At 43.2% G+C, this 25122-nt stretch overlaps 2 protein-coding genes across 6 annotated transcripts in view; one reads left to right on the forward strand and one right to left on the reverse strand.

Moving 5' to 3' along the window:
- The window catches only part of ZYG11A (zyg-11 family member A, cell cycle regulator), an 83918-nt gene extending 75732 nt beyond the window's left edge, over positions 1 to 8186 (forward strand). The window contains exons 12-14 of the mRNA XM_059374761.1: positions 1492 to 1553; positions 1952 to 2049; positions 7454 to 8186. Coding sequence (XP_059230744.1) covers positions 1492 to 1553; positions 1952 to 2049; positions 7454 to 7620 — 327 coding nt within the window. The 3' untranslated portion in view covers positions 7621 to 8186. The remainder of the gene's footprint in view (positions 1 to 1491; positions 1554 to 1951; positions 2050 to 7453) is intronic.
- ECHDC2 (enoyl-CoA hydratase domain containing 2) overlaps positions 1 to 25122 on the reverse strand; it is a 60177-nt gene that overhangs the window by 17711 nt on the left and 17344 nt on the right. Inside the window, exons 2-10 of one of the 5 annotated variants that reach the window (XM_059374764.1) lie at positions 23805 to 23872; positions 23633 to 23720; positions 20327 to 20413; positions 19437 to 19526; positions 17975 to 18034; positions 17574 to 17761; positions 13457 to 13507; positions 11511 to 11558; positions 9930 to 10649 (exon numbers count right to left, since the gene is read on the reverse strand). In XM_059374764.1, the coding sequence (XP_059230747.1) occupies positions 10572 to 10649; positions 11511 to 11558; positions 13457 to 13507; positions 17574 to 17761; positions 17975 to 18034; positions 19437 to 19526; positions 20327 to 20413; positions 23633 to 23720; positions 23805 to 23872 (758 nt within the window). In that variant the 3' untranslated portion in view covers positions 9930 to 10571. Of the gene's footprint in view, positions 1 to 9929; positions 10650 to 11510; positions 11559 to 13456; positions 13508 to 17573; positions 17762 to 17974; positions 18035 to 19436; positions 19530 to 20326; positions 20414 to 23632; positions 23721 to 23804; positions 23873 to 25122 lie in introns of those variants that run through there. The other 4 variants (XM_059374763.1, XM_059374762.1, XM_059374765.1 and 1 more) reach the window with 4 other exon arrangements.

Raw genomic sequence — 25122 nt, forward strand, 5'->3', positions numbered from 1 at the left:
GGGATCGAGCCCCACATCGGGCTCTCTGCTCGGCAGGAAGCCTGCTTCCTCCTCTCTCTCTGCCTGCCTTTCTGCCTACTTGTGATCTCTGTCTGTCATATAAATAAAAATCTTTAAAAAAAAATCTTTGGGAGCATGGGTGGCTGAGTGGGTTAAAGCCTCTGCCTTCGGCTCAGGTCATGATCTCAGGGTCCTGGGATCGAGGCCCGCATCTCTCTGAGCTGCTCAGCAGGGAGCCTGCTTCCTCCTCTCTCTCTCTGCCTGCCTCTCTGCCTACTTGTGATCGCTGTCAAATAAATAAATAAAAATCTTTATAAAAAAATCTTTTGTATTTTAATACAATAATTATTATGTGTACTTACATATTTATTTTGTATTTACATATTTCTGTTTTTAATTTCTAAGAACTCTTTTTTTGTTCTTTGAGTGCTTTTTTAATACAATATTGTACTCTTTTTCCATGGTTGATATTAATTTGAAGTTTTATTTTTGTTTTTAAGTTTTTCTCTTCCTTCGAGGTCTCTGTTTCCTGCACGTTGCTTTTTTTTCCCTATTATGTCCCTTTATGTTACAGATTTTCTTAAAGTATATGGTGATCTTCAGCTGTCCAGTCATATCTAAGAGTGGAGTTGTTTGGAAGCTGAGTGTAGATGGGTAGAATTTGTCAACTATGGGTTTTACTTAGAATGATCTTGATTAGTCATTGTCACTGTTACTAGATCTTTTGTCCTGAACTGGTTGGAATTTACCTGAGGAAGAACCTTCTGTTCTTCTAACTGAAAATTACAAGCTTGGTTCCAACGGTCTGGAAGCCCGTTAGATGAGAGCTGAGGACAGAGGACTCTCAGCATTTATCATTTAGATTTTCACTTCATCTCCTGTTGTAATCATGGTATTCCCAACCTGCAGTTGTTCACAAGGTTGCCCAGTCCAGAAATTTTTGTTAGGGATAGTAGAGAAGACCTGGGAGTCTTGATTCTTCAGTACTTTCAGCCATTCCTCCTGTTTTCAATCCTGCCTCTGATCTTACTTCCTGAAGTATCTGGTGTACCAAATTTTTAAGTCTCTTGGGGGTTCTGTTCAAATTGGTTCATTGTTTAACATTCTCCAGTGCTAGATCTATTAAATTAATTACCATTTTCCTTCTGCTTTGTTCTTGTGTGTTTGCCTTCTTTTATCTTTTTTACTGTTTATACTATTCTGTTCATGGGATTTAGGGGAGGAATGAATGCATGCTCAATCCTGCATCTTTGTAAAGAAGCCCTCTTTTACTGCACTATTTTCCACATGACTGTTCATATTTTACATATATGATGTTTATCTAATTGATATTTTGGCAGGTAGGGATACCTTAATTTGGGTGATCATTCCCATATTCTGAAAATTTGTTTTTTCATATATATGTAATGATAAATAACATGAAAAGCCTATTATGACTTTTTAAAAATTATGGAATAAAATACTATAATCTTGGTTTCTCTTTTTGTGTAGTATGCTACCATCCAGAATTGGCCAAGTTCAAGTTGTAAGATGACAGCATTGGTGACTTACAGGTAATCTCGTGATGGTGTAGTATTTCTATTAAACCTTGCCCTCATTTTACTATGTAGAGGCCATGGTACAATGATAAAATTATTATAGTCAAATAACCTTTTGTTCAAATCCTCTTTCTGTGATTTTGGGAACATCACTTAAAAGATCTCTGAGACTCAGTTTTCCTCATCTGTAAAATGAGGCTATCTGATAGTGTGCAAGATTGAGGATGAAATGAGATGTTAAATGTAAAGAGTGCCTAACACAAATGAAGTTTCTTAAACGTTAGGTTCTGACATATGCTCAACAATATATCTGTCTCAGTGAGGACATGACCCTATGTGGAAAAGGTTGAAAATAATTATTCTACTTCCGACACTAGCCTGAGTTCTGAGTGAACTTCTTTGTGCCTTTTTAGATCCTTCAAGGCATTTTTCCCACTCCTTGGCAACTTCTCTCAACCAGCAGTTCAGCTCTGGGCACTATGGGCAATGTATCATGTCTGCAGTAAAAACCGTATGTATTCAAAACAGTAGTTTTCCAACTATTTTTCTGTATAAAGACTAAGTTCAAGATAGAATTTTGGAAATGTGTTAAGCTGTGTACTGAATTTAACTCTTCCATTTTTTTTTTTTTTTAAGATTTTATTTATTTATCTTAGAGGGTGTGAGAAAGGGGAGGGGCAGGAGGCGAGAATCTCAAGCAGACTCCCCACTGAGCATGGAGCCCGATGCAGGACTCTTATCTCATGACCCTGAGATCATGGCCTGAGCTGAAATCAAGAGTCATAGTTTAACCAACTGAACCAGCCAGGTGTCCCCTGAATTTAATTCTTTTAAAAAAGAAAATGGGTGGCTCAGTTGGTTAAGCAGCTGCCTTCGGCTCAGGTCATGATCCCAGCGTCCTGGGATCCAGTCCCACATCGGGCTCCTTGCTCAGCAGGGAGCCTGCTTCTCCCTCTGCCTCTGCCTGCCATTCTGTCTGCCTGTGCTCGCTCTCTCCCCCCCCTCTCTGATAAATAAAATCTTAAAAAAAAAAAAAAAGAAATTGGAAAATGTTTCTGTTTTAAGAATTCTACGGAATTGGGGGAATGGGCATTAAAGAGGTCACTTGAGGGCGCCTGGATGGCTCAGTGGGTTAGACCTCTGCCTTAGGCTCAGGTCATGGTCTCAGGGTCCTGGGATCCAGCCCCGCATTGGGCTCTCTGCTCACCAGGGAGCCTGCTTTCCCCTTTCTCTCTGCCTGCCTATCTACCTACTTGTAGATAGATGGGGGCTTACATTTTCTGCTAAGGATTATTGTAATTTCTCTCTGTGATAAATAAATAAATAAATAAAATCTTTAAAAAAAAAAAAGAGGGCACTTGCAGTAATGGGCACTGGGTGTTGTATGCAACTGATGAATCACTGAATTCTACCTCTGAAACTAATACATATATGTTAACTAAACTAAATTTAAATAAACATTTAAAGTGCTATAGAATTATATATTTGGAGGTAGATATCAAGCTGTATAGAAAGTGAAAGTTGGTTCCCACTCCTATTTCCCATAGGCAAATACAGTTAGTAATTTGATAACTATAACTGTCCTTCCAAATACTTTTCCTGTGCACATGCTGTTGTTAAAATATACTATATGTAAATATGAATGTTTTTAAACAAAATTGGCTCATTCTGTGCATGCTGTCCTATAGCTTCCTCTTTCCACTCAACAGTTTATCATGAATAATGCTTTTCCTATAGTAATACATACATCTGCCTCTTTGTAATGGGTTTGTGGGAGCCTGGAGGGCCAGGAGTCAGGAACTGTTTCCCAGTCAGATTAAATGTTTTTCCATGTTTGGCTGTTTTGAGCATTGGGGGCTTACATTTTCTGCTAAGGATTATTGTGAAACATTTTTGTTTTTATTATAAAAGCAATATAGGCTATATTTTTATACTAAAAAACTCAAGAGATAACTTTTAGAATTAATTAAAAGATTAGCTACCAACAAAAGTATAAAATACCAAAGACAAGTTTAACCAGTATGAGACCTATATGCAGAAAATTGAGAAATAACTGAAAAACCTGAAGTAATTATGATGCATACTATATTCCTAGATGGAAATATTTATTAAGAGAGAGATGTCAGGGGGCGCCTGGGTGGCTCAGTGGATTGAGCCTTTGCCTTCGGCTCCGGTCGTGGTCTCAGGGTCCTGGGATCGAGCCCCACTTCGGGTTCTCTGCTCAGTGGGGAGCCTGCTTCTCTCTCTCTCTCTCTCTCTCTCTCTCTCACTCTCACTCTGCCTGCCTCTCTGCTTACTTGTGATCTCTGTCTGTCAAATGAATAAATGAATAAAATCAAGAAAAAAAAAAGAGAGAGATGTCAGATTTTTCAATTTATGGATATACTACAATTCAAGTGTGATATGAGGGATCTGAAAATTATTCTAAAGTTAACCTGGCAGAATAAACAGGAAAGAACTGACCAAGAAAAATGGTTTTAAGGAGCTTGTCTTAACATTTCTCTTTAAATTGTAAAAAAAAAGTATTCTGAGGGCTGCCTGGTGGCTCTCAGTGATGTGTCTGCCTTAGGCTCAGGTCATGATCCCAGGGTCCTGGGATCCAGCCCAGCATCGTGCTCCCTGCTCAATGGGGAGCCTCCTTCTCCCTCTGTCCCCCGCCACGTCCCCCACACTCTCTTGCTAGCTCTCTCACACTCTTAAATAGATAAAATCTTAAAGAAAAAAAAAAGTATTGTGAATGGTGCTGGCATATGAACAGATGCAGGCAGATCTGCCGGTTAGAATGGCCCTGGAACAGACTTTAGTATATAGCAATGACTATAACAACTAGAACTTAGTTGAGTACTTTCTCTGTGCCAGGCAGCGTTGCAAGCTCTTTATGAGTTAACTCATTTAATCCTCACAACAACTAGAAGAGGGTAGCATTATTATTACTATACTACATCTGTTACAGATGAGAAAACAAGGCACAGAGAGATCAAGTAACTTACCCAAAGTTAAAAAGCAAGCAACTGGCAGAACTCCATAACACCATTATGAATTAAATTGCTTAGTATTTCTTCACTCTATGGATCCAGTCTGCTTTAGATGGACATTGTTTCTACTCTCTTCTATTATAAGCACTAGTTTAGTGTGTATTAACATAATTCATATACCACCATACATGTATATATATATATATATATATATATGTTTATAGGTATATATATGTGTATATAGCCATATACACACTATATCTATCAAGTGAAAATGCATATTTTCACTTAACTAAGAGGACAGATGCTAGAACCAGACTCTGTTCTGTTCCCAGTTTCTGCTGTTTACTAATAATGGGAACTTGAGCAAATAACTTGACCTCACTTGTGTCCCAGTTTCTTTATCTGTTAAAATGGGGATAAAAATACCTAATTCATGGGACTATTATGAGAATTAAGTGGGTTAATACTTGTTAAATATTTAAAACACTGCTTGGCTCATAGTATTAGCATTTGTACATAGTGTACTATTAGTTCACACATAGTATATAGCATTTGTTACATATATCATGTTGCAAGTGTGTGAGTTCATCTGCAGAATATGTAGAATTGCTGAGTCAAAATGTTAGGAACATTTATAATTTTGATAGGTATTGCTAAACTGTTTTCCAGAGAACTGATTCCCAGTTTTCATTCCTACCAGCAATGTATGAGAGCTTGCCAGTCGCCGTACATTCCTACAACAGTGTTTAGTTGACTTTTTGATCTTTACCAATCTAAGGTGAAAGTGATAGTCTCGCTTGACATTTCAATGTGGTTAGCCATCTTATATTGAAGAGTCCTTTTCTTTTCCTTGAATTGTCTATTGATATTCTTTATTCACCTTATGTCTACTGTTTGTTGCCCTTTCTCTTTTTAATTGGAAAGAACTCTTGAAAATATTTTTTTTCCCTCTTTATCATCTTGACTTTGTTCTTTGTGTTTAGTCAACTTTTTTGTTCTATGGCCTCTGGACTTTAGGTCACAGTTAAAACTTTTCAAAACTGATAAAAATTCTCAGCTGTTTAAAAATATTACTCTTTGGGGCGCCTGGGTGGCTCAGTGGGTTAAGCCGCTGCCTTCGGCTCAGGTCATGATCTCAGAGTCCTGGGATCGAGTCCCGCATCGGGCTCTCTGCTCAGCGGAGAGCCTGCTTCCCTCTCTCTCTCTGCCTGCCTCTCCATCTACTTGTGATTTCTCTCTGTCAAATAAATAAATAAAATCTTTAAAAAAAAAAAAAAATATTACTCTTTGGGACGCCTGGGTGGCTCAGTTGGTTGGACGACTGCCTTTGGCTCAGGTCATGATCCTGGAGTCCCAGGATCGAGTCCCGCATCGGGCTCCCAGCTCCATGGGGAGTCTGCTTCTCTCTCTGACCTTCTCCTCATTCATGCTCTCTCTCACTGTCTCTCTCTCAAGTAAATAAATAAAATCTTAAAAAAAAAATATTACTCTTTTCCTATATTTTCCTTATGGAATATCTATCAGAAGTTTCTTGTACCATCTCTCACTTTATCCTACACATCCTGTGGACTTAAAAAATAGTAATTCCAGGGGCACCTGGTGACTGAGTTGGATGAATGTCCGACTCTTGATTTCCGCTTGGATTGTGATCTCAGGCTTGTGGGACTGATCCTCACGTGGGATTCTGTGCAGGGTGTGGGGCCTGTTTCTCCTGCCCCCCCCCTCAAAAATAAATAAATAAATTTATTTATTTATTTATTTGACACAGAAAGAGCAAGAGAGAGATCACAAGCAGGGGAACTGGGAGAAGAAGAAGCAGGCTTCCCACTGAGCAGAGGGCCCAATGCAGGGCTTGATCCCAGGACACTGGGATCATGACCTGAGCTGAAGGCAGCTGCTTAACGACTGAGACACCCAGGCACCCCCAAAATAAATATATTTTTTTAAATGTTTAAAAGAACAGTTTCCATGTTTTTGTTTCTTTGTGCTACACTCTTGGTAATTGCGGTGTTTTTTGATCATTATCTTTCTCTGTGTCTAACTCGCTTTTGGACTGATTAAGAGAATCCTTTTTGGGCTGTATCATAGACATATTCCTTCAGCAGTTTTGTATTTGCTTCTGTCAGGTGCTCTAGAGGTTTCTCTGGGATTGGACTAATTTTTATGTTTACTTCTCAGCTCAAGGGTTCCCAGAACATTTAGGTGTAGTATAAATTCAAATCCTATACCAACTCAGTACTATGGTTTATGAATTCTTGGGAAAGACTTGTCCAGCCCACTCCTGTATACCCACCTAGAGCCCAGACCAACCTTAAAGATGTTTCATTGTCTTATCCCTCCTCCTGTATAGTTTTTTGAGGGACCAGCTTTAAGCACTGAAATATATTTTATTATATACATATTGCTTCTAACTTCATAAATTACGACATAAATTCTTGGATTTTGAGAATCCAGTGAGGTTTACCCAGAATAACTCTAGTAGTTACATGAGCTTAGGTGTTCTCTGCTCTTTGTATCTGGCTCCTGAACAAATCCTTTACTTTGTACACATGAATATGCATTTAAATTTTTTGTTACCTTTTATCCAGCATCTAGTGTTTTCAAGTTATCTAGCTAGACATAATGTCTGAATTTGACATGTTTATAATACATGTAATAAAATGAAGTTCTTATTCTTTTAGCTAGGATTAGAGATTTTGAAGCTTAGAGCCATCTGGAAGTAAACATACTAAAATAATCATTTGTTACTGTACTACACAAGTCAAGCATTATTTAAGTTTTGACATATTCATTTTGAATTGACTAATTTTATCTGTTATTTCTTATGTTGGGGGCTTAATCCTTGGTACCCCTTTTTCAAAAAGGTGAATGTGGTGACTTGGGAATATTTAAAATGCCAGTTTGTCCACCAAGTTTCTTTGTTTGATTTTCTTTCAGCCAGCAAATACTGCAAAATGTTAGTTGAAGAAGAAGGATTGCAGCTTTTGTGTGACATCCAGGAGCACAGTGAGGCAGACCCCCAAACACAGCAGATTGCAACCTCCATTCTAGATGACTTCAGAATGCATTTCATGAACTATCAGAGACCCCCTCCTCTGTGTTGAATGCCCTTCTTAACCCGTGGGGCTTCAGAGGTGCTCTCTGTTCTCATTGTCAGGACTTCTGCCTTGCCAGCAATTGTATGTTGGAACCAGTTGTCATTGGAGTTTGTGGGTTGGCTGCCTCACTGGCCTTTTATTGTTGATTTTCTGTAGACTACAGAAAGGTTGGATTTGAATGACAGCCGCAATCCCAAATCACGTTGGAATCATTCTGCAAACACCCCTTCAGTAGTTTTGAAAAGTCAAGTCTTGGACTCTGTGGGAAGATCTGTGAGCTTGTGTTGCAACAGCACTGCCAGTTACTTTTCCTAACCCTGGCCAGTTTCTTAAATCTGGGAATTTGTCAGAGGAAGGGGAAAAGAAAGACCTATGGGGATACCTTAGTATTTATGTTAAATTTCATGTTTAAAAGAGTATCCTGAGTTACTATTCCTACTTATGTGAGGCTAAGAGAAAAGAAGTATGTAAAAAAGTTAATACATGCTTACTGGAGGCAGAATTTCCATTGGAGGGGAGGAAAAAGGAGCGGGGGGGGGGGGTGTTTTTTTTTTTTTTTTTTTTTTTTTTTTTTTTTAAATAAATACCCAGGGTGCCTGGGTATGACTCAGTTGCTAAGCATTTGCCTTTGGCTCAGGTCATGATCCCAAGGTCCTGGGATCAAGCCCCGCATCCGGCTCTCTGCTCTGCAGGAAGCCTGCTTCTCCCTCTCCCTCTCCCCTTGCTTATGTTCCCTCCCTTCGATGTGTCTCTCTCTGTCAAATTAAAAAAATAATAATAAAATAAAATAAATACCAAAGTATCTTCCACTTATGGGGGTAGAGGGAAGAAAAAAAAAATTTTTTTTTTTAACCAATTTTGGATATTCTGCCTCTGGCCTTTCTTCCTCCAACTTGACACATTCGATTGAGTGAACGGGACATTCTGTGTAAGTGGGTGTGGTGGTGGAAAAGAGTAGAACTTAGGAGTTCTAGTAGAGTGTTTAGGTGAAGACTGTATGGGGACTGTAAATCTTGATCCTGTCAAGTTTTGATATTGTGGGACTGTGACCAATCCAAGAGGAAGAGGAAGCCAAAAAAAATATTTTGCTATAGATTTCAAGAGTGCTCTTGCCTAGCATGGAAGCAAGAAAAATAGGGGCTTTTAAGAACCAACCTCAGCTGCAGTGCACACTACCAGAAGCTTCTGTTTTTGTCCTTTGCAAACCTCTGTGGAACAGAGTATGAATTCCTTCCTTATTACTGACAGCTAATGAAATGGGTCTTACCATTCATCTGTCCAAAAAACAAAAGTAAATTCCTTTATGAAGAGTAGCATATTTTCATACTAGGTATTTGTGCTTTTAGCTAACTGGACTCTTAACTGGAGTACTGTATACCATCTTTTGGAATCAAATGAGGCTTATCCTTATTCTGAATCATATTCCAAATTCTTGCTCACCAGCATCCTGTTTCTTCCTACAGTTCTGACACTGCATTGTATTTTCTCTTATTCTCTGTTCTGCTTAATTTCAAAAGGCTGTCTTCATTTCCTGAACTGGGTTCTAGTACTTTAGAACATTCTGTTACCAGATACTAGCTCTTGCTAATGTGAGGATGATGTAGGAATTAGTGCCTGTTTAGGCATCCCTCCAAGTTTTATTTCACTCACAGCAATCCTCTGGGATAAATAAATTGTATTCTCCCCATTTAGCAGATGAAAAAAAGGATGTTCAGTGAGGTGGTTACTTTCCAGAGTGGTTACACCCAGGACATAGTTCCAGCTAATATAGTTCGTTCTGATTTTATGACCTGGGCTCTTCTGTGTTACTCTTCTTCCAGGAACACAGGGTTGGGCACACTTGTATTTAGCAGCATAACAACAATGTGAACTGATATATATCTGTGCCCTTGGCTTAGTGTCTCTAGGCCAGGCCTAGGCTGGAGAAGCTCAGATGAATTAAAAAATGACTGTAAGGCCAAAGCTTAAGATGCAGCCTTCTCTTCTCCTACCTTGGTTCAACAGGAAGGCTAGCTAGTGTGCATGTGTTTATTAGCCTTCATCATTTCTAAGTGTGTTATCCTCCCACTCACCTTTACTCTTGCTGTTCCCCCTCAGCCTTCCTCTCCTTTCCACAATGCCTGTTGAACCTTCATGCTTCACTCCACTGTTACCTGCCCATTTCCTGACCCTCTACTCTCTCCCTCAGACTTAACTGCTCGCTTTTCAGTGCTCCCAAAGGCTATGTACCACAGCCCAAAGACTGCCTGGCACTCTGTATAGTTCACAAAAGGTTTTCCCAGTGATAATTTCATTTGGTTCTCCTAAGAACACTGTACATTAATAATAATTCCGTTTATTGAACATGAGGCACAGTTCACTTTCACAAGCACTCTTTTCTTTTTTCTTTTCTTTCCCCTTCCCTCCCTCCCTTCCTTCCTTTCTTTTCTTCTTTCTTTCCTCCTCACAGCATTTTTATTTTGCAGATAAGGCAGCTGAGGCACTTAATGAATGGCAGTCTGATTCCTGACGCCTGTTCGGCTACTGCCAGGGTTTGTGTAGTATCTCTGTTGTACAGAGGAAGAAACTTGGAGGCTTCTTAGAACCTTTTGCCATCTCTGGTGAGCACCTAATAACTGAGAGCCAGAGGTCAGGCCTGAAAGCCAACAAGAAAAATGCCCCGAGTGGTCTGTTTTAATCCTCAATTTGTCATTTGCATAGGGAGGGAAAGATAGGCTCCAAAGCCAACTTGACCCCAGCGATTATCTAGTCAGGATGAGGAATTATGAAGGCAACTGTAGGTAGCATGGGCAGTACCTTGGTATGAAACACCATTCCAGTTGTTTTATATCTATCCTTGTCCTTGTGAGGAGACTGAAGCCCGAATAGGTGAAATGATGAACAGTCACCCTGCAAATTTTCCTTCTGGATCCTGTCCTGGAAGGCAGGCATCTCCCATATTTATAGTTAAATGGGAGTCACTTGCCAACAAATCTGGGGGGCCGCTTCTCCCTGAAGGCTGCCATGCCCTCCAGGCGGTCCTGGGTGGGGATGTTCTGAAACAAGACAGAGTATTAATTTTGGGTGGAGCTGCAGGAACAGAGAGGCCAGTAAAGACTTGCTCAAACTCGTCTACCCCATGACAAGGTCAGAGTCCCAATTCCTTCCATTATCTCTTCCACCTCTCTTCCATTACCTCTGTGCTTTTGCTCATACCTATCCTCTGAGGTAATGCCTCAGTGGCTCCTTGGTCTCCTAGGGAATGTAGACTACATCTCTAGCATCTGTGGCCTATCCCATTAGTCTCTTGCCCACTGCTTACATGCCTCTAGAGAGCTCTGATCGCCTGCAGCCATCTGACATGCAGCTATTTAGTAGAGAAAAACAGTTAAGTTTTTCAGTAAGAAATCTAGCTTTGAGTTCTGCAAGTTCCAGGACTTTTTGTTTAAGAGCATTCTGGATATTTGTTAACCTGGAGATTGTATTTTTGACTCACCCAGGAATCCGAGGCTAAGTAAGCCGCAGGTCACCACCCCTACCCCCACCACTCTTCCTCCCTCACCCCCACTGAACACACACAGCCTGCAGGTTATAACCAAGGCCTTGACATCCTGACTCCAGCCTAGCCTCTGCAGCAACCACTAGTACAGAGAGTGGAAGTGGTGGTTTGTCAGGTACCTGCCTGTGTGCTCTGTGATTCTGGGGGCAGAGTATATTGGATGGCCTAGGAAACAGTCCTAGAGAGAAGCAGTGTGGTTTCCCTAGGACTGTCCCAGGCTGATTGTAAGAGGCAGTGGTCCAGAGTCTAACTTTTCAAGTTGGGAGGAACCATTAAATTGGTCACATATTGTACAAGGCTCCCCACTCTGGCCTGGCCTCGGCTTGGAAGTATGTGCGGACTGGCAGCAGTTACGTACCTGGGCATAGCATATGCCTTCAATGGCCATCCCTGATGCGATATCCACCTGTGAGAAAGAAGTGGTGCCTACATCAGCCTGACTTTAGTGACAACTATCCTACTGCCTGCACCCCCATTCCCTACTGTTCATGGATTCCTCCAGCGAAGTATTATTGAGCTTATTGTAGGCTAGTCCCTGTGAACAGAGATGATTATGATCAGGAATTTCCTACCTGGAGAGGGAATACCATTTGTAACAGAGATAAAACGACTTTGGGACAAAGGGTTGGGGAGGATGGCACTTGGCCTGGAGAGCTAAGGAGAAGGGTGTGAGCTGTGTTTGCAACAACCAGAGTTACGTCTTCACATCTGGCTGTGTACCCTGCCTCCTGTCCCTCCTGTCCCTCCTGTCCCTCCTGGGAAGGAAATTTCACAGGCTTTTGTTGCCCTGGGGAATAACATCCTAGGCTCTGACAACTTTCCAGCATCTACTACCTGATGCTTACTATTACTACCACTTAAAAGCTCTGTTCTATTTTTTTTTTTTTTAAGATTTTTATTTATTTATTTGTCAGAGGGAGAGCGAGCACAGGCAGACAGAGTGGAAGGCAGAGTCAGAGGGAGAAGCAGGCTCCCTGCGGAGCAAGGAACCCGATGTGGGACTCGATCCCAGGACGCTGGGATCATGACCTGAGCCGAAGGCAGCTGCTTAACCAACTGAGCCAGCCACCCAGGCGTCCCTCAAATAAATAAGATCTTTAAAAAGAAAAAAAAAAAAGAAAGTAAAGGTCACAACAGTATATAGAAAAGCAGGTCTTTGAACCCAGGCCAGGCTAGCACCAGAGCCTTTGTGCCAATCTCTGTGCTGTGTAGTTTGACTCATTCCTCACTCCTGTTAAGTCAGGTTGCTTACTTATATACCTCTATGCTTTTGCTCATACCTTTCTCTTTTTCTTGAACCCTCATCCTTCCCAAGGCCCAAATCTACAAAACCTCTTTAACCCAACAATACCCAGTAGTAGCCACTAGCCACATCAATAATATCACAGCTCTCACCCCTTCAGGGTGTCTGCTTGATACCCCGCCTTCTTTTAAGTAACCTCTTCACCCATGTGGGGCTCGACCCCAAGATTAAGAGTTATATACCTTTTTTTTTTTTTTTTAAGATTTATTTATTTGACAGATAGAGATCACAAGTAGGCAGAGAGGCAGGCAGAGAGGGAGAGAGAGGAGGAAGCAGGCTCCCTGCTGAGCAGAGAGCCCGATGCTGGGCTTGAGCTGAGGACTCTGGGATCATGACCCGAGCTGAAGGCAGAGAGGCTTTAACCCACTGAGCCACCCAGGCACCCCAAGAGTTGCATGCCTTATTGATGCAGCCACCCAGGCAACTCTGCTTGGTATCCTTAATCTTGTATTAGTGATTCTGTGTGTATCTGCCCTCTCTTCCCACCTTGGAGACAGTTCCATATTTAACTGATCTCTTTGTCCCTGTTCTCAGCTCAGGTCTAGATTCAGTGTGTAATGAGTGAGTTGACGAGTAAGTTGTTTTAAGGATGAATTAGCTTGCGTCTAAGACACCACCCTGAGTCCTATCCATGAGGCCACCTTACCACCAGCACAAACCCAAGAACATGGCCTAGGAGCCACACAAGAGCTGTATTCTATTTATTCACTTGCTCTGTGACCCTAGACAGGTCTTTTACCCTTTCTGGACCTCAATTACCTTCTATCTAACGAAGAGAGATGAAGATAAAATGTAATTCAGAATGCCACCTGGCCGAACTTTACATTTCATGGGTGGGTAAACTGAGGCAGAGGGAGAGGTCAGACTCAATGTCTCTTAGAAGAGTCCAGTTTGAGTTTTTTTTCTAGCTGTGTTCTTAGTCTGCACTGGCATGAAAGCATTGCCTCCCAGCCACCCCACTGACTTTAGTGAATCCAAGTCCTGACCCAGAACCTACTTACCTCCATTCCTCTATCAATGGCTACTTTGCCCAGCCGCACAGCAATGGGTGCCTAGGGAAAAGAAAAGAGAAAAGGCTAGGTTGAGGGAATTGGTGCTAACAGTTGGTGGGAAGGGGTTTCGAAGAGAGAGACATAGCTTCATGGTGGGGAGAGTCATCAACAGGGAGATCAGTCTGAGTCACTTTTCAGCTCTTCTATTGACTGTTACTGACATTTTGTTGGTGTTAGTACTTACTACTTCTCAGTTGATATTCTTTTTCTTTTAATGTTCAGTTAGCCACCATATTGATATTCTTATCTATAATGAAGGAAGCCTAACTGATCCCTGAGCCTCCCAATTCTGACTATCTCAAATTCTTGTCATTTAATCCATCCCACCAGTGTGTATAACATGCTACAACTTAACAAAATGTTTTCCTACCCACAGACTTGTCTAATGGTGCTACCTACCCTTCAAGGATGGTGCCATCTTTAATTGAGGCTCAGGAAGGTGAAACACTTGGCCATGTTTGTCCAAAGAGTGGTGAAGCTTGGATTTGATTTCCAGTCACCTTTCCCACTGTTGCTCCATTCCCCTACCCCTCTCATCTTGGCAGATGCAAGCCTCCTCTGCAAGAAGGTTTCATACCAGCAGAGTAAACTAAAGGTCAAGATGAGGATCTTGGGCTTTTGGAGTCGGACCAGCCTGGGTTGAGATCCCAAGAGGGCATTTTATACAGCCACTTAGAAGCAAGCACATCAAAGAGTGGCCACCTTTGCCTCATTGTTCTTGCTTCTAATCAACTTGTGCCTCTCCAGGCTTGGCCCTCCATCCCTAGCCTCACTTCCAGGCAAAGACTGCGTTTACTTCCTCTATTGCTTGTATTGTGTTATTTGAGGTTTTTGTAAGTACAACAATCAGAAAAAGATTTTTAAAGTCTGTTAACAGAGAAGCCACAAATGAAAAAGCTAGGTACATAAATATGAATGACCTCATATTGGGAAAAATACCGTAAATAAGACAGAAGTCAAAAACAGAAGATGTATTTGTGATACTTGTGACCAGCAAATGTCCTTGATTTACAAAGACCTGGCATAATTTTTTAACAAATATTCATAAGGATAATTCACAGAAAAGGAATATAAACACAAGGATTACTCAGTTTTACTCTTAAAGAAATGCAGTTCAAAACCATGAGGTGCCCCTTTTCACCTAAGATTAAGTATAGGTAAATCGTAAAATGCTATTTGCTGAGATTCAGGAAATAGGTATTTGCATACATTATTAATAGAGTAAGTTGGTACAGTGCTTCTGAAGGCAACTTGATTAGAACTGGCAAATGTTATTAGATGGATGTTTGTACCCTGATGTTGCAATTCCATGTAGGAATCTACCTTACAGATGGACTGTAAGTATGTGAAGATGTTCAGTTATATACTCCAGCTATTTTATGGTAACACAAAGCAACATAAATGTTCACTATTAGAGTACTGGTTACATAATGATGGCACACCTGTACTGTGAATGAAGAAGTGTGCATTTCAAAGAATGAGGTCGGTAAGTATGTGCTGAAATGGGAAACTCCAAAATATTGGGTGAAAAAAAACCCAAGATGCATACTAAGTATGTATATCATTATCCCGTTTGTGTAAAAAATGTTGGCGTGATACTCCTTTGGGGAGAAGAGTCAGGAGAGTGGAGAACTTCACTTTTTTGTTTTATACTTTTCCATACTGCTTGAATCCTTACTATGCATATTTTAATTTCATATTTTTAATGTCTCTTAGAACTGGATTAGCCTCTAAAGGTGTGTTCTTTGTCCCTCCAAACCATCTTAAAAGGAGTTCAGAGTTATTTAAATATGTGAGTATATGTGCATAATATATATTCTTATATATACAATGAAAATTTCTGGAAGAGTGTGTAAGTTAAGAGTGGCCATCTCAAAAAAAAACCAAACCAATAAATTAAAAATAAAAACAAAACAGAAGCCAGTAGTCATCTCTGGGGAGTTGAAAGCTGTTTTGGTGACCACCTAACCTGGTCTGCCAAGGACTGATAGTTATCGGGATGTGGAACTTGCACTTTTAACTGGGACAGCCTTGGGATGACAGGGTCACCTGGGTCACCCTACTTTTTTCTTTTCTTTTCTTTTCTTTTTAAAGATTTTATTTATTTGAGAAAGAGTGAACATGAGTGCTTGGGGTGGGTGTGGCAGAGGGCAGAGGGAGAAGCATACTCCCTGTGGAGCAGGGAGTGCAGTGTGGGACTCATTCCCAGAACCCTGGGATCATGACCTGAGCCAAAGGCAGGTGCTTAATCCGCTGAGCCACCCAGGTGCTCGACCCTATTTTTGATTTTTACCTTATGCCTTTACTCTTCTGTTTTGCTTGTCAGCAAAGATAACTAACTAATAAACGGATTTCTCACCAAAGAAAAGTAAAAGTAAAACTATATAGATAAGGTCCATGTGTATATGCTGAAAACATACATTTTTTTTCCTGAATGTGTGGATCTATCTACCGTTGACTCCCTAGTCTTGGTGGTTTATCCTCTAGAGAACAGCCAACTACCACACCATCCCCAACACTCACCCCATCCAGGAACCCTCTCATTCTCAGCACCCAGTAACTCTGCTAGAAATTAAGGATTGGGATTAGTGAATTTACAACTAATTTTTGGTAAGCTAGTGTCTTGGTATATAAAGCTACTTTTAAGTACTGAAATACTAGTAATTATATTAGTAGAATACCATTGTTTCAGTATATTCAGAAACCTGAATCCTCTTGCATTCAATTTATGCAAAAAGACAAACCCTATAGTCCACAAGTCTTGCTAGTGTCCGCCCCCTCCCCCTTCCCTATTTGGGAAGGGAAGTCAGCCACACACTTCCTTGAGGTACTCAGAGTTTTATGTTGGTTTAAAGACTTTTTGCTCAGGTGTAGTAGAAACCTGGCAGATTAAAATGGTCTAGGTAACAGCATCAGATTCCGTTTGTATGTGATGAAGAAAAAGAAAGACAAAACAAATGCTTTCTTTTAGACCAAACTCACTATTAATTTTCAAAAGTTACAATCCTTACTGTCAAAGAAGACCTCAAAGTTAGGACAAAAAGGATTATTTAAATTTAAGGGAGACAGAAAGATTCCTTTCTTAAATAAAATACCTTTTTTTGTGATTAACTAAAATACTTTTATCTGTTTTTAATATGTGGCTAACGGTTTTATAAACGTATCTTTGTTTTGTAACATGTTTGTAAATTCTTTCTGTTGGAAATGGATCTGACATTTAGTTTGAGGTTAATATTCTGCACTCTTTAGAATACCAGTTTCTATATTATATTTTGTATCATGCAAAATAAAAGCCCAAATACCAGTATTGTCTTTTTTTCTGGTATTGCAATCACTTTTTTGTGACATTGATTGAGCAAGTCACTAAATCTTTCTGGGTCTGTTACATCACAAATACAACAAGGGTAATCAGCTCAGCTGGGTGCTAATTGAGAGACGTTTTAAAGTACATAGGATCATGTCTGATGAGTAGGACGTGCTCCATATGGGCTAACTCAGTGTTTATTATAAATTATAAGACCTAGCTCCATTTAAAGCTGCTTTCATATGGAAACTTGGGACATCCCTCTCTGTCTTGGAGAAGCCCGCAGTTAGAGGCTGCCAGGTCCTTGGACCCCCTATCAGCCAGATCCTGGCCTGTCTCCTGCAGGCTCTGGACTTGGCAGCTGGCTGGTAGGGCTACACGTACGCTGGGTCCTAACACAACGTTTTACATGATGTATTTCAGGAATTTCTCCACCCTGCATTGTGGTCGAAAAAATAAGCTGGTAGTTCTTTATCTGCTTAGAATGTTGCTTTTTTAGTTTGGGGGACATTTTATTACAGTACTGTCCAATGTAGGAGGCAATAGCCACATGTCCCTATTAGCATCTGAAATGGGAAAGTGTAACTGAGAAACTAAATGTTTTATTTTTAAGTAATCTGAATTTAAATATAAGTCTGGATGAGTGGGTCTTGTGTGGCCCCTTGGGGCATAGCCCTGGCCTCCCCAGAGGTGAGTGTCCTCCAACCCCTGTCTGCTGCCCCTGACACAGGCCCTCCCTCCTGTGTTGGGCTATAGCCACACCTGGGGCAAGATCTCCTGGGCCAATTCCAGTGCCCGATGGTAGGCGGCGTTGCCCTCCTCATTCTGGGAAACAGCGTGGTTCACCAGCCCTAGGGCTTGGGCCTGTGCACCACTCAGTCTTCGGCCTGTGAAGATGAGCTCCTTTGCCAGGGCCACTCCCAGGCATCGAGGCAGCCTCTGAGTCCCTCCTGCCGGGATGAAGCAGGGTTAGTAAATCCACAGGGGAAGTGGGAGCCCAGAGAAGCCCAGTTTGGGAGTCAACCAGGACTTCTCAGAGGAGGAGATTCTGAGTTAGGATGGAAGGGCAGAACCCAGAGCACAATGCAAAAAAGGAAAGCAGGGAAGTAACCTAGAGAGAGTGGGGATTAAGTAAGAGAAGGATGGGTCCAGTAGGTAGTTACCTGCTCCAGGGAGGAGCCCTCGGGTGGTCTCGATCAGTCCCATGACGGCTGAGGAAGCTGCTTAAACAGAGCAGAGTGAAGCACGCACGCTCTCCTGCAGTGCCATTCCCCAGAGGGAAGAGACACCTGCCTCTAAGCTCTGCTCACCCCACCACCAACCGCTTCCCTCATGAGGTGGCTACAGTAGACCTCTCCACAGACTCTGCTTTGGGAAGAGCCCTAGCATGGAAGTCAGCAGGCTCAGACCCTCATACTGCTTCTCCCAGGGGCGGAGGTGCCCATCCAGGCAAGTCTCACCGTGAGCCTCATTCACTGATATAAATAAATAAATAAATAAAGTCCCCCCTCTTCTGCCTTCATCAGAGAGCTGCCAAGGATCAAATGAGATAATGGTTCTTGTAACAGGAAGGGATTCTTGGAAGGTGCCCAGTGCCTATTTGTGGGTTAAGGGATTCTCTGTCTCATTGGACCCTTGCCTCTGGCCTGGGCTAGAGCATCAGTGACTCCTGCTCCCACCACAGTTACTCCCCTTGGCTTTTCATCAGGCTGAAATTTCCCTGTGTTCAAGCCACATCTCCTGAATTCCCTTACAGGCCATCTGAACTATGCAGTGTGGCTGCAGGGAACGGCCACTACTGCCTCTACGGGGTTTTACATTCTCCTTGCTATCTACCAAACCCTGCAAGGTAGTTGCCCTAAATATGGGCACATGAGAAGCAAGGTGGAGCATGACCTGACTTGGTATCCTGTTGCCTTCTCTTTGATAATGCATCATGTAGATACAGGCTACCTCTGTACCTGGAGGTACATATTTCTAAATGTTCTACCTGGAGTGGCAGGAGAAAGCAGTGAGGGGAAGAGAAGATAGTAGCACCACCTAGCGCTTGGACTTTTTCTAACTCTCCTAGAAGTGTACACCTGACCATTAAGTCAGGTTAAAGGCGATCAATTATATCCACCCCTCCCTCCAGTCTGCAAAGGCCAACTGCTCTGAACGGGTAATGCAAACCTTGGCTGATGCCAGGGAACCAGAGAGCAGTGTTCCTGCCCAAGCATGTTTGTGAGTAGCCAGGCAGTAGTGACCAGCTGCCCCTGTGACTCTCTGTGCAAAACATGACACAGAATTGGGTTGCAGAGAACTAGAAAGTTGAACAATTTGTCTTTGTCCCCAGTCTCCCCTCTCTTGTTCTTCTGTCCTCTAGCCAGTTGCTCTGGGGTTGGCAAAAGCATTCTAGAGATGAGGGGGTCTGGTTCTGAGAGGTGACAGGCACTACAGCAGTCAGGGCTGGGCCAGGAGGGGAACCAGCTTACACCCAAACTCTGCGATCTCCCACATAGCCTTTAGTTTTGCTGCTGTTTGGAAAGCCCAGAGTAGTGGCCAACTTTGCAGCATCCCCAGACATAATCTGTTTTACTTACACATCCCTTCTCACCCTATCCCACCTCTCCTTCTGCCCAGTACCTGCTACTCGGAGGTCACAGGCCAGGGCAAGTTCCAGGCCTCCACCCAAGGCAAACCCGTCCATAGCTGCAATCGTGGGCGCAGGGAAGGCTGCTGTGGAGATGAAGAAGGGCTCAGCCTGTGAAGCCCTAGAAGGACCGGGACAGGGACTCAAGGCTGGGGAGGGCCTATGGCTTCATTGGTCCCAGGTTTGGAACCTTACCAGGTACCTCTGCCAGTTATCTTAGAAGTAGGTTTTTCTTATTGGGGAAATCAACTGGGGTACTGGAGTGAGGAGATGGGCTAGATGATCCCCACTCAGGCCCTCTTTACCGTTGGCCTCCCTGGGACCACCAGCCTTTCTGTTCTGTGTGTCAAGCCCCCTGCTTGGTGCTAGGAACATAGAATTGAATAGACATGGGGAAGGCAGATCTATGAACAGGCAATGATGACCCAGGGTGATCAGTGCTCTGACAAAGCTTAGAGAATGGGCCAGGGAAGGCTTCCCAGTGGTCTTAAAGGGTAAGTAAAAAGTTCAGGTGGCCCAGGAGAGAAATTCCAGACAAAAGGAACAGTAATTGTCAAAGCCTGAAAGTATGGTTGGTGAAATTTGAATCCTATGGAGTAGCTGGACTTGAACCCTGAAGGTAGAGGGGTCAGGGGTCAGAGCCAGCAGGACACAAAAGCTGAGAGCCAGAGCTCCCTCTGGGAGAAATGCCTTCTGAACCTCCTTTTTACCCTCCCCCTTGTAGGATTCCATGTGCTCATCCCACCTGGCAGAGTCCTCTGTCTTTCCACAGAGCTTACAACAGAAACTGTCCTTTCTTGATGGGAGAGGATGGCAGGAGGGGTAGGGCTGGCATCAGGAGGGTCCCTGAACGCCCTCCTCCAACCCACTCCAAGACCCTCACCAATCTCATTCATCAGGCCTCGGAGCCGCTGGACAAAGATCCCCACTTCTGCCTCACTCATCTGCTCCCGCTCCTTCAGGTCTGCACCTGCGGATGGTGAAGGGTTGGGACAGCCTTTGTGAAATGACCCATTACTGAATCCCAGGCTGTTGGAGGATCCAGCAAAGGAGACTTGAGGACAAGCAGCCAGAGAAGAAGGCGAAACGTCAGGAAAGCATGGTCCAGGAAGCCAGGGAGGCAAAGGTGTGGGGGGGGGGTTTGTATGTCTAAAAAGGACAGGTGCAACAACAACAACAAAAACCTTGGACATCAGAATGAAAAATTTTTGTGCCTCAAAGGACACTATCAAGAGAGTGAAAAGAAGAGGCACCTAGGTGGCTCAGTGGTTTAAACCTCTGCCTTTGGCTCAGGTCACAATCCTAGGGTCCTGGGATTGAGCCCTGCATTGGGCTCTCTACTCAGCAGGGAGCCTGTTTCCCTCTCTTTCTCTGCCTGCCTCTCTGCCTACTTGTGATCTCTGTCTGTCAAATAAATAAATAAAATATTTTTTTTAAAAAAGTGAAAAGACAACCCACCAAATGGAGGAAAATACTAGCAAATCAATCACATATCTGATAAGGCGGTAATAATCTAGAATACATTAAGAACTCCTAGAACTCAGTAACAAAAACCACAAAAGACAAGGAACTTGAATAGAAATTTCTGCAAAGAAAATATGTACAGATGGTCAATAAGCACAAGAAACGATGCTCAACATCATTGGTCATTAGGGAATTGCCAATAGAATCCATAAGGAGACACCAACCTCACATCATTTAGGATTACAAACAACAACAACAGAAACAGAAAACAAGTGCTTGCAGGGGTGTAGAGGACCCCAGTGCATTGCTGCTGGGAATGGGAAATGATGCAGCTGCTATGGAAGACACTTGGGTGCGTCCTCAAAAAGTTAGATGTAGGGACGCCTGGGTGGCTCAGTGGGTTAAGCCTCTGCCTATAGCTCAGGTCATGATCTCAGTGTCCTGGGTTCAAGTCCCGTATTGCGCTCTCTGCTCAGCGGGGAGCCTGCTTCCTCCTCTCTCTCTCTCTCTCTTCCTGCTTCTCTGCCTACTTGTGATCTCTCTCTGTCCATGAATAAATAAAAAAATCTTAAAAAAAAAAAAAGTTAGATGTAGAATTACTATATGATCCAGCAATCCCACTCCGGAAAGAATTAAAAGCAAAGACTCAGAGACTTGCCTCCCAGTACCCATAGCAGCATTATTCACAATAGCCAAAAGGTATAAACAACCCAGTGCCCATCAAGATAGATAAACAAGGGGCACCTGGGTGGCTCAGTCCTTTAAGTGTCTGCCTTCAGCTCAAGTCAGGATCCCAGGATCCCAGGATCAAGTCCCATCTCAGGCTCCTTGCTCAGCAGGGAGTCTGCTTCTCCATCTCCCTCTGCCTTCTCTCCCCTGCTTGTGCTCTCCCTCTCTCTGACAAATAAATAAATAAAATCTTAAAATAACAAAAACACCACAATGGAATATGATTCAGCCATAAGTAGGAATGAAATTCTGCCATGCTACACCATGGATGAAACTTGAGGACATTATGCTAAGTAAAAGAACCCAGACACAAGGACCAAATGTATGATTCTGCTTGTATGAGGTAACTTTATATAGAGAGAGAGTACAACAGAGATTATCAGGGCCTGGTAGGGGAAGGAGGAATGGGGAAGAATTGCTTAATGAGTTCAGAATTTGGGATGATGAAAAATTTCTTTCTTTTTTTTTTTTTTTTAAGATTTTATTTATTTGTCAGAGAGAGGGAGAGAGAGCTAGCACAGGCAGACAGAATGGCAGGCAGAGGGAGAAGCAGGCTCCCTGCCGAGCAAGGGGCCCGATGTGGGACTCGATCCCAGGACGCTGGGATCATGACCTGAGCCGAAGGCAGCTGCTTAACTAACTGAGCCACCCAGGCGTCCCTGAAAAATTTCTTTAACTGGATGGTGGTGATAGTTGCATGGCCTTGTGACTCAGTTGCACCACACTATACTCAGTGTTACTTAATTTTATACTTAAAAATGGTTAAAATGTAAACTGTGTAATGTGTATATTTACCACAATTTTAAATGTATAATATAATATTTAAAATATATTATTTCTTGGGAAGCCTGGGTGGCTCAGTTGGTTAAGCGGCTGCCTTCGGCTCAGGTCGTGATCCCGGCGTCCTGGGATGGAGTCCTGCAATGGGCTTCTAGCTTGGCGGGGAGCCTGCTTCTCCCTCTGCCTCTGCCTGGGACTCTGTCTGCCTGTGCTTGCTCTCACTTCTCTCTCTATGACAAATAAATAAAATCTTTAATATATATATATATATATAATTTCTTTTCAGTTTTATTGAGAAACAGTTGACATTGATTATTTTTTAACAGGAGGGGACAAGTGTGGTCCAAGGAGACTGAGCAGTCAGGTAAGATGAGAACTGAGAAGCGAGGGCAGGATACAGTGGCATGGAGGTGGGCAAGGACCTTGGTCAAAGTAGTGTCATCTAAGGCTGGCAGGGGCGTGGAGGTAAGAGTAGGAGGTGAGTATATTCTCTTCAAGCCTGAGACTAAGAAGTCAGAGCTGAGAGCCCTTGCAAGTCTTTGATTAGTTCCAACCCCTCATGACAGATGGAGAAACTGAGGTGCAGGGAGGGGTAGGGGTGATCTCAGGATTCCAGAGCAAGTCAGGAACAGATCCAGATCTCCTACAGTGCCCCACGGCCTCTTCCCACCTCCCCACTGACCACTGTTGTCCCTTCCCCAATCACCCCAGAGTGGGTTCTTAGCTCAGCCCAGCATATCTCTCACTCACTTGCTTCTTGTGGGATGGGATGTTTCTAGTCTTTGAAACAGAAGTTCATGGTGCTTGTCCTCTTGTGAGAACCAAACTGTCAAGGGGCAGTGGAGAGCTATGGTGACAGGGACTGAGATCTTGTGGATGGGCAAAGGGGCACAGAGTCCTATCTTGGCCACAGACCTTGTGAATGTCACTGGACTCGGTTTCTTCATTTCCTCAGTGAAGGGTCAGAACAAAGCATGGTGTAGCAGAAAGAACAAGGATTTGGGGATGAGAGGGGCCAAGGTAAAATTCTGTTTTACCTCTTACTAGCTGTGTAACACTAGGCAAGGAATTTTACCTCTTGAGTTTTTGAGTTCACATCTGAAAAACGGGAATAGTAAGTCCTATGCTAGAGCTGACCTCAGCCCTCGACCCCCTATAGGCTGGGGATATCCTGATGAGCCCAGAGGGAAGGGTACAGGCAGGGGAGGAAACCCACCTGCACAGAACACACCCTTCACTCCACTTCTGAAGAGCAGAACACGCACTTGCTGGTCCTCCCGCAGCTGGGCCAGAGCTTCCAGCAGCTGCAGAGGAGACCTTGTCAGATACCCCCCAGCCCAGCCCCAGCCCAACACCCCCGCACCACCCTGGTGTCTGCCCTTTCTCACCTGGCTGACCAAGACGTTCCCCAGAGCATTGCAGGCACTCGGTCTGTTCATCAGAAGCTCAGTGATTCCTGCAAGTGACAGGGTAGCCTTGGGTGAGCCAATAGGCCTGCTCACTCCTGGGCTGGGGTGTGGAGGCAGCAGCCCGGGTTCTGGGCAACCTCTACACTTCATGAGCACTGGGACTTGGGACAAGTCACATACACCCATGCTTCAGTTTCCCTGACGATAAAATGTAGAGAATAACTGCTTGTTCCTTCTGCTTCACAGAAGTGGAAGAGCTTGTAAACCCATGGCTCAGTCTTTCTCCTGTACCCTTCGTTAGCAAATGATCTGTCAACCCAGAAGGCTGCTGCTCCCTCTTCCTAACCTATGCAATTTACTCAGTCTCGCTGAACAATTCAACCTCTTAAACAGATCTCAGACCTTTCAGCTGATACCCTCCCTGCAGCCAGTAACCTGATATGGGCTCTTTCCTCTACTACATGAGTTGCCCAACTGGCCCTCTTGCCTTCAGTCTTGCTCTTCCTCCCGTCTCCACAGTGATTCCCTCATTTGGGTCCAAATCCTCTTTCTAACCCAAATCCAATCACGTCCCTCCCTTTCCCTTCTCACCAAAATTAAGTCAAATTCTTTAATATCACCCAAAAGATGCCCCCCTTCCCCAATCTGGCCATTGCTTCCTACTCTAGCCTCAACCCACCCCCACAATCTGGGCTAGTTGTAGAGAAGAGAGCCCAGCTCTGGGCATGGGCTCAAATACTCTTATACCTTCTTGGCTGTTTTCCCTCTCATGTTTACCTATCCTTTAGCCTTCAAAGTCCTCTCATTATTTCATTCCAGGGTTCTTAGCCTTGTCTGTGGAGCAAGCCCTATTTATTAAGATGGCTTTCTCAGTGTGAGTTGATCTGTAACACGGGAAGGAACAATGAAAGTTTCAGGGCTCTCAAGGGACAGAGTTTCCAGCCAGGAGTTAGAGAACTGTGGTTCAGGACAGAAAACCATAACATTTCAGATTAGGTGGCCTCCTTGGCCTCCTTGGAAACCTTCAAAAAGTTCTTTGAGCCCAGCAGGCCTCTGGAAGTCCCACAGAGGCGCCCAAGGTCTTCTCCAGCTCTAGAGCTCCAGGAGAGAAAATGCTACAACCTTAAGGAAGAAAAACTCTAGTAGATAAAGATAAACCACACTGGAGTATAGCAGTCCAAGGTCTTCGTGGAGTATAGCAATCCAAGGTCTTCGTGGCAGATAGACCCTAGACTGGGCCCAATCTTCATGGCCTTAATAATCTCTTTCCCTGGAGTGTGGGCAAGGCCTGTGAATT

This window comes from Mustela nigripes, chromosome 14 (assembly GCF_022355385.1).
Source record: "Mustela nigripes isolate SB6536 chromosome 14, MUSNIG.SB6536, whole genome shotgun sequence".
Classification (NCBI taxonomy): domain Eukaryota; kingdom Metazoa; phylum Chordata; class Mammalia; order Carnivora; family Mustelidae; genus Mustela; species Mustela nigripes.